Consider the following 10,811-nt stretch of genomic DNA (forward strand, 5'->3'; position numbering starts at 1 on the left):
CCAAACAGGCTCTCCTAGCCTCCTCCCTAGATTCCTGGGTGGAGGGGGAAATTTCCACCCTGAGCATGGCATCAGAAACAGCAATCCAGAGTTGGGAAGCAGCATCTAACCTCCTGACTGAAAATTTGTCCTACAGAGGATGAGGCAGTTGTGAATGCTAGTACCCTCTTGGGTTCTATACACCCCACCCTTGTCTGCTGTCAGGCATACACAAGAGCCTAATTTTTCCTGGTCACAGCCAAGCCTCTTTAATTAATTAGTTTTTATTCTCAAACAGTTACAGACCACTGTGGCCACATTCCTGGGTGCTGAGAAGTGAGTGTATATAGATGGAAGGGGGCTCAGTCAATATCACCCACATATGCTGTCTCTCCCATCACTGGTGCCTCCATAGCAAATGTGGCCAAGGGCATTGTCATCTGTATTGTGGGAGATGAATGCAGGGTTTACCAACAGTAGGGAATATAAACTAACACCTCCCCCCAACCAACACTGCAGTCACCTGCCTCCCGAGTGAGTGCCATAATTGAGGTGATGGAAACTCTGCACCAGCATCATAGAAATGCAGTTGAGCTGCAAGTGCTGTAGCACCAAACAGGAGATCAGTCCCTGCTCCAACTTGCCACATGTCTTCAGACCCAAGCATATAATCTGTGGAGTGGAGACACGAAACTCCTCAACCGCAGTGTGCTGTCCCACCATAATCCTCACTCCACTCCAATCTCAGCATCCCTGTTCTGCCCACATAGTTCCAGGCTGTTGTAGGAGGGCAGCGTAGTTACCACAGCCTCGACAGTGAAGCGATGTGGAGCACTGGGGCCAGAGGATTCAGGCTGGAAGGCAGTGTTGTCATGAGCACCTGGGGATGGCACAGCAGAGGCCAGTAGCTGACGGGAGCGGAGCCACCGGAAGGAGAGGATGAAGGTGATAGCAATGAAATCCAAAATCAGCTCAGCGAGCTCCACCACAGAAAGAACAGAGGAACCAAACCAGAGACTCCACTGATTCCCCAGCTGGGAGAGCAGCGTCACCACCTGCAAGAGAGAGATGGGGGTAGTGAGAATTGTGTCTCCGTGAGGATGCTCATATTCCCACTTGCTGTCAGGATCACCCACTGCTGAGGCTTTATTCCCATCTCCAGTCCTGCCGCAGGAGGAGAAATACAGAAGTCAGGGATGTTGCTGGAAGGCAGAGGGGTATGTTGAGTGGGAGGGGCAGCTGGAGGATGAGGTATATACCGTGAAGGCAGGAGACTCCCCATTGGTTTTATACTTCCATTCCTCAAAAAATATGTTCACTTTGGCCACTCCATTCCTGTTAATAAGAAAAAGAGATGAGTGACTCTAATCTCACAACCCCTGTATTGTAGCATACACTCCTTATCTTGCACCCACACCAAAGCTTTAATCTTCCAAACTTGCAGTTCCCCCATCCGGCAGCCCACTTAACACTCAAACCTGCTGTCTGCCCAAAATCCAGTGCAGCTGGCCATACCTACAGCATTCCTCTGAGATTCCTGTATGATATCCCAGATTTAGGATCCCTCAAACTTACGACACCCACAAACTCCCACCCAACCCCCAAGCCTTTATCACTCCCACTAGGGTGACCAGCTAGCAACTGTGAAAAAATGGGACAGGGGGTGGGGGGTAATAGGCACCTATATAAGAAAAAGTCCCAAAAAACAGGACTGTCCCTTTAAAAATGGGACATCTGGTCACCCTAACTCCCACACACTTCAGTGCAGGGGTGTGTGCAGGAATTTAAATTTGACCTCTTTTGCGGGGCACAGAAGCTCACTCTCCCCAGCCCCAGGAGTAGCTCACTGCCCCCCCTCCCCATCTCTGGCCCTGGGAGGAGCTCTCTGCCCCCAGGACTGGGGGAGTACTGCATCCCTCACTGATTATTTGGGGGGGGGGTCTGTACCCCTGCTTGCCCCCGCTCCTTGCACATTCCCCTACTTCGGTGCAACAGCTCCAAACTTACTACTGCACCAAACTCACATCTGACCTTCTCCTAAACTTATAGAATACCTCCACACTTTCCGTTTGATTCTCCAAGTTCACAATCCCTGCCCAAGACTTCACCTCCAACATTACATCAGTCCCTTGCCTAGTGATCCTCCCAATCATTCTGCCAATCTCTAGACCTCGCCCCCTAAACCGCTCCCCAAATCTCAATTTATTACTGGATCAAGTCCATTGGTCAGGGCCCGGGCCCCTGAGAACACTCCTATCCCATTACTAGGCAAGATTGTGGGCCTGGTCCCAGGCTCCTCAAGCCTTTTGTCTTCCCCCTCAGTAGGTCTGTCTCTGGGTCTAGCCTTGGGCCTCTGAACTTCCACCTATCTCCATGACCAGGTAAGTCAGGATCTCCTGTCTTCCCATGACTGGGTCATTCTTCCTGTCTGGCCCTGCACTCCTGGACCCCTGCTTCTCTCCCTGCCACTGATTTGATCTCTGTGCTTGGCCCTAGGCCCCTGACCACCCCTACTCCCCTGTTTCTACCCATCATTGGTTCATCTGGGCCCAGACCCCAACCCCCATCACTGGGTCCCATCTCTGGTCCTGAGCCCCAGTTCTGGAGCTCTCACCTCTTGGATGTGATATTGTACTTATTCTGTCGGGACAGCATGTGAGACACCCAATCCTGAAAGGAAAGCACAAAAAGCATCATAGATATACACCACTCTGTGATCTCAGCCTCCCCTTGTTGAGGGATGATAAATGGTGGGACAGGTTTGCATCCTGGGTCTGGTGAGATTACCACAGGAAACCATATCCTTACCTCGGAAACAGTGGAAGGCCAGTGGGAGTGTCCAGCTGACAGCTGATACTCAGTCACCCTGAAGGAAGACAGATATATTCTTAACAGCAAGGGCCATGGGATCCACAAGGTCCAGTCTTAGCACAGCAACCTCAACAACTCGGAACTTTCTCTATATCTAGCACTTCTGCCCTACTCCTTACAGTGCTGCCTCCTGAAAGTAGCCAGTCTGCAGTATCCAGGAGCTCTCCCCTCAGCCAGCATTTTTACCCCACTACTAACTTTGCTTCCTGCTGGGAGAGACCAGACTGAAGTATCTATCTGGATGTTTAATTGCTCAAACACTATTTGCCCCATATAATTGAATACTTGGTTTGGCAAATCAAATTCTCAGCCATTCAGTCAGCTCTAGGAATGAGACACTCATAGGACTGGAAGTGATCTACTGGGTCAAGTCCAGTCCCCTGAGATCTCAGGCAACTCTTTCATATAATGGTGTTCATAAAACCCTAGTTTTTAGCCTACTGAGACTTACTCGCAAGGTTTCCGACATTTGCTGAAACAGCCCAGAACATTGGATTTGAATTCAACCTGGAGTTTGTAATAACAGTGACCTAAGCAGGGGAGAGAGAAAACCAAAGTGAGCTCACCCTATCTGTACAGGGAAGAGAATCTCTGGGGCATGTACATGGGTGATGCAGGCCCAGAACAAGGTAGCACCCTTGGAGGGGCTGAGAGCTCCAAAGAAGGAATCCCCTGGAGGACTTAAATAGGAGAGTTGGGGAGCTGATAGCAGGGGATAATGGGAGAGTCTCAGTGTTGGGGGTTGGAATGGGTAGGTTCAGGAGGGCTTGGGGGGTTCATTATATAATTCCTTCTGCACCGTCAACACTTACCCCATGCTATATGCTTCGTGTAATCACAATACTCCGCTCCAGAGGGTAAGGGGTAGAAGTAATATGCACAGCCACAGCGCTCTACCATACTGCTCTGGAAACAGGAACGAATGCAGACCTGAAAGGCATGAGAGAAGGGGAGAGCTCAGCAAGGGAATCCTCACATCCCAGCATAATGAGGCCCAGAAAACACAGATGAGATCCACTCATGGCAGGGAATGGCTGAGATTGTATCCCAAGGAAGGTGGGGACAGGTCTGGGATAGGACCAGTGGTGATGGATTACCTGCTCAGTGTAACGGGACGAGTACAGGTTCTGCACTAGAACATCACTGCCATCTTCAGTGCAGTCACTGTAGCTGCCCCCAAGACGCATTGTCGTCTCCTGACAACAAACAGCAGCTTGTCAGTCTTCGAGTCAGAGAATTTAAGGCCAGACAGGACCACCAGATCATCCAGTCTGACTGCCTGCAAATCACAGGCCACTAACACCCCCCAGCACCCACACACTAAACCCAACAACTGAAACTGTACCAAGGTATTACAGCCCTCAGGAGAATGAGCTATTATGTGCCTCAGGCAGATAGCCGGGACTGAGGTGCACCAATGCCCGAAGCCCTACAATGGCAGGGAATTGATGAAGTGATACATACCCATGCTTCTGGTGCCTTCCCTTTCTGCCTGCTGCCCTGTAATGTCATCGACCCCCAATCAATAACAAATACGATGGTGGTAACTTCCCAGTCCTCACTCCTATCTCATGCCACCAACTCCCTGCTATCCCCCTTTTCCAGCCCTTCCTTGATTAGTAATGGCTTCCAAGGTAATGTCCTCCCCCTCAGTCCCACCCAGTGTTGCCACCCTCTAGGGTTAACTTTTCTGCTTCCCATATCCTAGTTTCACGGCAACCCTTCTCCTCCCTACTGACCAATCTCATGCTGACACAAGGCTTCATGCAGGTGCACAGTGAAGCCCATGCCATCTCTTCCCTCTTTCTCCCCCCTACCTTTCTCATGCTGATGGAGGTCTCCATACCCGGACGCACATTGAAGCCCCCATCGTCCATGAAGGCTGGTTCATTCTGCTCATGGACCATCACCCGGGCTCCCGTCACTGTGGACAGCAGTGGGATATAGTCGTTCTGCTCTGTGCGCACCAGCAGAGAGAGGCCTGTAGAGGTTACAGAGAGTGAGGCGGGATCAGGGCCAGTCACTGGGGTGGGGGAACAGCAGAGAGATCACAACTGGGTTAATGGGGGAGGAAGAGGAGGCAGAGAGCAAGGGGAATCTCAGCTGAGCCAGAAAAGAAAATGGGATCAGGGCTGGGCCTGAGTTGAGCAGAAAGTAAGGGGGTCAGGCATGGGGGGAGGTAGAGACTTGGGGATCAGGGCTGGAGTCTCTGGAGGCGGCAGAGAACTGGGATTGCAAAGCCAGGCCTGGAGAAAGCAAAATTTGGGGGAGGCCTGAACTTTTGGCAATTGAAACTCACATGGATCATGGTGGGGGATGCAATCCACCATCACACAGGGGAATAAGCAGAGGAGGATCTTGATGCTCACAGTTCTCGCCCACCCCCAAAACTCTCCTATTCCAGATATATACCTAAATGGGTTCTCCCCACCTGCCACGGAGACCCTCACCATTATTGATCCCAGGCAGGGATGACGTCCACAGGCTGCTATTGCCATCATTGAATGTGTAGCAGTTCCCATAAATAGGATGATGGAAATGGGTGTAATTCCTGGGAGAGAAATGGAAATGTTCAGATTAGGGCATCCAGGCATGTGGGGCAAAATCCCCAAGAGATGCTGCGGGACAGGGTATTCTAAAAGGAACCATTCTTTTTACCACCCCGTAGAGAGGAACTGAGAGCAATAAAGAAGAGTAGTGTCTGTAGTGTAAACAAGCCCTGAGAAGTAGGTCAGAGCAAGATTATTTAGCAAGCTGCTGAAAATGACTTCTGAAGCTGAAGAGCTGTTAGATTCCTCACGTTGCTAACTCTGGAGGAGGATACAACCCCCCAGTGTGGACCCAGTTACACCAGTATAAAGATCCCTTTATATAGTATAACTGCACCCACACTAGTGTATGTTCCTGTATCACTGTTTCAATTATCTGAAACAAAGGGAAAAGAGCACAGGAACTATCCCATGGCACTTAGGGGTCAGTGAACCTGAGGAGCCAAGACCCCAAGGGCAGGACCCAGAGCCCGTCACTTGAGATTATGGGATCCAGGAGCCCCAGGAATTGAACAAGGAAGAATGCCCCAGCCTTGGGCCCTGGCAGTGGGTGTAACAGTGTTCTCCAGCAGTAGTGTCTTGGCTTCTCCTTGTACCCAGCAAGGAATGCAGAAGTTGTTAAGATGGGATATTGGAGCCCCTTAGCACTCACGCCTTGTCACATGTAACCTCATTGAAGCGGCAAGCATAGATGAAGTTCTCAAAATTGGACTCATCCAGGGCCTTTGTGTTAGGCATCCGTGCCAAAATGTTGATGTAGTGGAAACTGTACCATTCACGCACAGCATCTACACCTGAGGAATACGTCTGGTGGAAACAATCCTCATTGGTCTCATTGCACTGCAAGAGAAACATCAGCTGTCTCAAGGAACACAAGTCCACGAGGAGGGATAAGGGGGTATACCTGACCTATCCCCCCCCCCCCTCCCTGAACATGGACAGGAAATAAATTCAGATTATACTTGACAAGTGCAGCTAACAGACATAAAGGGAGCCCCTCTCCCCCAACCCCAGATCCTCAATTGGAGGGAACCTCCTCGGCAGGTGGAATGATCGAGAGGCGGAGGAAGCAGCAAATCACAGTGAAGTTATTGTAATTGGCTGTGCAGAAAATGAGATTGTGGAGTATACACAGGAGCTTTCAATTCTGGAACAGGGAGTCCCTCTCTGTGGGTGTATTTATGCTCTGGTATAAACGTAAAATTTAGACCGAACTAGCTACATTGCTCAGAGGTGCAAAAAATTAAAACCCTAAGTGCTGTAGTTAAATTGACTGAGGGAAGAATTCTTCCATTGATGTAGCTACTATCACTCGAGGAGGGAAACTACCTTCATTGACAGAAAAACCCCTTCCATCAATGTGGGAAGCATCTACACTACAGTGCTATAGCAGCACTGCTGCAGTTATGCTGCTGTAGCAACTGTAGTGTAGACATGCCCTAGCCTAGACTAAAATTTTTGTTCCTGACAGTTGAGTACACTCTAGAGAATGGATGGAGAAGGGGGACAATCCTTCCCTAGATCCCTTAGGGAGAGACTGGGCCTTGAAAGGCTTTTTTCAGCTCTTAACTTCTTTCATTAGTAGCAGCAACAACTTTATCAGATTTCCAGCCAGTGGAGGGTGGAGCTGACACTGGTACGAAAGGATCTAATGAGAGATTAGGAGCTAGGCAGAGTCTATAGAGTACAGGAGAGAGAGGGATCTATTCTCACCAGGATGAAGCCAATTTTCCAGTCACTTTTGTCCACTGGAGGACTGTTTCCCTTCAGGCTGGCTGGTTCATCACGCTTGTGTCTCCTCAGTGGGTGGCGGTGGACATGGTGGGACAGACTCCTTGGGCTACGTTTCCGGCTGGACTGGGCTGCCCAGTTGCTTTGTACTAGAGACATATTGTAGTTATACAGGTCCATTAGTGTCTGATGGGTGATACGATCCAGTTCATCCAGCTCCTTCTGGACAGCACTGTATCTGTGAAATGGAGAGAGTGGACTCCAGAGTTAGGACTTGTCTCGGGCAATTTCCCACTATAGGTATACTTATACTATAATAGTTATTTGGCTATAGCTAGACAGGTATAAGTCCCCACGTGGGAATAAAAGTGACTTTATTCAGATATAATTACTCTGCTTCCCAACTGTTATTCCAGTATAGTTATGTAGGGAAATTTACCCATGTAGACAAACCCTTCATGTCTCAATATCACCTGTAGGGGCACCAGGTATTTCTCCTGATCCAGTAGGAGACCAATACACCATATATATACCTGTAGCTCCTGGGAGTTTGTCTCATACCTGTAGGGGTTGAGGGTGCACAGTGTGACAGCAGGGAAGGTCAGCCTGTCTGAGTTGAGGTTAAGGTTCAGGTTGACAGGGAAGCTGAAGTACTGCCTGTAGAGGATCCCAAATTGCCAGTACATTAGGCCAAAGGTGAGGAAGAAGAGCACAGACCAGAAGGCTGTCTTCATTTTGTTCCTCTTGGAGCAGACTAAGCGGATTGCTCCATGGATTGTTGTGTTGTTACAGAAGAACTGGAAGAGTTCATGGTATGACTTGTGGAACTCAATGAGGCCCTGACACTCCTTCTCCAACTTCTCTGCCACTTCCTCCACCTTCTGCTGCTTCTCTGCTTCCTGTTTACACCTCCTCAGCCTCTCCCCCACTGGCACATTCTCTGCCTTCACAGCTACAACCTACGACAGAATAAGCTTGGAATCAGGCAATATATAGATACCAGTTATGTCTACCATGACTCACCTAACTCAGGAAGCCTCTGCCTGCTGGGACCCTTTAGCCCCTCCACACACACCCCTTACTGTCCTCCACATTCCAGCCCTTCCACACACACACCCCTATCCTCTTCCACACCCTGGCCCCTCCATGCACACACCCATTCTCCCCCAGGCCCTGGCCCCTCCAGACACACACCCCTATCCTCTCCCATGCCCTGGCCCCTCTACACACACACTATCCTCCCCATATCCCAGCCCTTACACACACCTCTATCTTCCCCTAAGTCCAGAGTCTCCACACACACCCACACCCTATCCTCCCCCACACCTCAGTCCTTCCACACACTCCCCACATATCCTCCCTGCCCCAGTCTCTCCATACACACACCCAGACCCCTCCCTCCTTTACCCCAGAATTCACTCAGTAGAAACCCCATCACACCCTTCTTCAGAGGGTGATGTTTAAAAGCAACGTTAGAAGCAACTGAGTAGAAAGACACTAACTTGATGCATGTTGACCTATGATGTTGTTTCCACTGAGCTATGTGGACTCCGCTCTCCTTGGAAATGAGGGTCTCCCTTTGCTGTTGTCCCCCTGTGGGAGTTTCTCTCTCCTAGGCGAGATCTGTGCTCTGCTGTGCCTTGGTCTCAGACTCCTGGCTCTGCCTCCTGGCAGCTGCTTTGCCTTGGTGGTTAGGATTAGACTGGTTTCTTTCCAGCTCAATCTAGCAACCTGTCCTGCTCCTGCCCTCCCAGCCGCTCCCCGCCCCCGCAGCTCTGGGGGAAAAGAAAAGCCTCATTAACATCTCAATATCTCAGTTCCTAGAGAAAAGGGAGATGGGCAGGGGTAGGGGGAGAGCAAGGGGTAGAAAAGGGCAGGCCGAGAGGGAACGGGCGATGGGGCCGGGAGAGGGAAGGGGGGACAAACAGATACTAAAGCCCCAGGAGTGGCCCGTGTTGACTGAGGACCACTGTAGAGAAAATAATGTTGTGGTCTGGGGCTTTCACTGGGGGCTTGGGGCGGCAGCAGCTCTGAGCAGCAGAGAGAGGATCCAGGTACACAAGTGTGCAGCCTCAGGGGCCGCTCTCTGCTGAAACAACAGGGTGGGGCTTTGAAATAGCTGAGCCGCGTAAAGTCAAGGACACACGCACCCCACCCATCCTTCTGACTCCCTGGGCTGCAGTCTCAGAGCAAACCGGTACTGACACCCAAGAGCCAGCTGGCCACCTCCCCCTCCCTCCCCCCGCAGAAGGGTGGAGGAAGAGGTAAGCAGCGCTGGCTGCTCCCAGGTAGGGCTGCAGACTGCTCTGAGAGCATTACATTATGTTTCTCCCCATCCCCCCGCCCCTTCTCCTGAGCTGAGAACACAATGTCCCAGCAAGAGGAGAAAGGTAGAAAAAATGTTGGCAGCAGTGTCTCAAGGACATGGGGACAAGTCAAGGTAATGCAACAATAACAGCTGCTACCTGGGCTGGGCACACTCTCCTGTACCCAACCAGGCTGGGCCAAGGCCTTAGCTCAGGACAGGTACTGTACAGGTCTCCCCAGTTCCCAATTTCCAGGCCATTCCAGGGATCTGGGCTCCTAGCCTGTCCCTTTAGAGCTCTCAGTCATCTTCAGCGCCCTTCAACCCCAGGAGGACGTAACCTGTGGGAGCTAGCAGCATTGAAGGAGGGACCCTTAAGCCCCAAGAACCCAACATTGCCTGTCATTCAACACAGGACTGTGAGGCAGTAATATTCTAATAAACACCCTAGCTGAGACTGGAGCATTGTGCTAGGCACTGTACAAACACTTAAGAAGTACTTGAAGAGATTACAGTTAAAGTAGAGAAGGCAGAATTATTATCCCCATTTTGCAGATGGGGAATTGAGGCACAGAGATTAAATCTGTGCCCAAGGTCACACAGGGAGTCTGTAGCAGCCCTAGGACCTAATCTAAATCCCAGTGCAGTGTTTTAACCACAAAAACATCTTTCCTCTCAAAAATCACTGCCTTCTAGTCCCAGCTGTGGGAAGGGATTGGCATCTACTGGGCTAGAGGTGAGGAAATTTGGAGTTGGAACTCCCAAGCTATGTGTACACTATGCGTCTTACAGTGGCACAGCTGTGCTGCTACAACCATGCCACTGTGAGGTACACAGTGTAGCCACTGTTTGTTAGCAGGAGAGAGCTCTCCCACCTACAAAATAAAACCACCCCAATGAGGGGCTATAGCCTCTCCCGCCGACAAAGCACTGTCCATACCAGTGTTTTTCATCGGTAAAACTTTTGTTAGGCAGGGGTGTGTTTTTTCACATGAAAAAGTTTTACCGACTAAAGTGCAGTGTAGCCATAGCCCTAGATAGTATTTGTAGCTCTGAATGTTTTTTCAGTATATTCCAAGGTGTGAATTTAAACGTATGTAATTATGTTGATATAACTCTTGGTGTTGACCCTGTTATTCTGCTGCCTGTTTTTCAATTTAGTTTGTGTTATTTGGGAAGGATTTAAGCCATACTGGAAAATGCCGCTCTTAAACCATAATGAGTGTGTCCACACCAGGGAAAGGCAATGGGAGCACTACATCTGTATAACTATATTGGTATAATCAGTAAACCTTTCACATATAGACAAGTGTTAACTCACTGTGGCTTTGATCAAATCCCTCACTCTTCTTGTACCTCAGTTTCCCCATCTATTT

General features: G+C 50.0%; 1 protein-coding gene across 1 annotated transcript; it reads right to left on the reverse strand.

Annotated features, from left to right (window-relative positions):
- Positions 1–243: 243 nt before the first annotated feature.
- Positions 244–9,042, reverse strand: SCNN1A (sodium channel epithelial 1 subunit alpha). The gene is made up of 13 exons (XM_054042200.1): positions 8,633–9,042; positions 7,692–8,089; positions 7,113–7,368; positions 6,052–6,239; positions 5,301–5,401; positions 4,668–4,831; positions 3,948–4,046; positions 3,663–3,780; positions 3,302–3,380; positions 2,788–2,845; positions 2,594–2,649; positions 1,239–1,314; positions 244–1,034 (listed from the first exon to the last, which is right to left on the reverse strand). The coding sequence occupies exons 1-13, from the start codon at positions 8,639–8,641 to the stop codon at positions 708–710; spliced, it is 1,929 nt and encodes a 642-aa protein (XP_053898175.1). The 5' UTR covers positions 8,642–9,042; the 3' UTR covers positions 244–707.
- Positions 9,043–10,811: the final 1,769 nt, after the last annotated feature.

This window comes from Malaclemys terrapin, chromosome 1 (assembly GCF_027887155.1).
Source record: "Malaclemys terrapin pileata isolate rMalTer1 chromosome 1, rMalTer1.hap1, whole genome shotgun sequence".
NCBI lineage: Eukaryota > Metazoa > Chordata > Testudines > Emydidae > Malaclemys > Malaclemys terrapin.

Coding starts and splice junctions, on each gene's coding strand:
- SCNN1A (XM_054042200.1), bottom strand. Junction 5,402..6,051: donor GAGGTTACATGTGACAAGGC/GTGAGTGCTAAG, acceptor TTTCTCTCCCAG/GAATTACACCCATTTCCATC. Junction 3,781..3,947: donor CGTCCCGTTACACTGAGCAG/GTAATCCATCAC, acceptor CATGCCTTTCAG/GTCTGCATTCGTTCCTGTTT.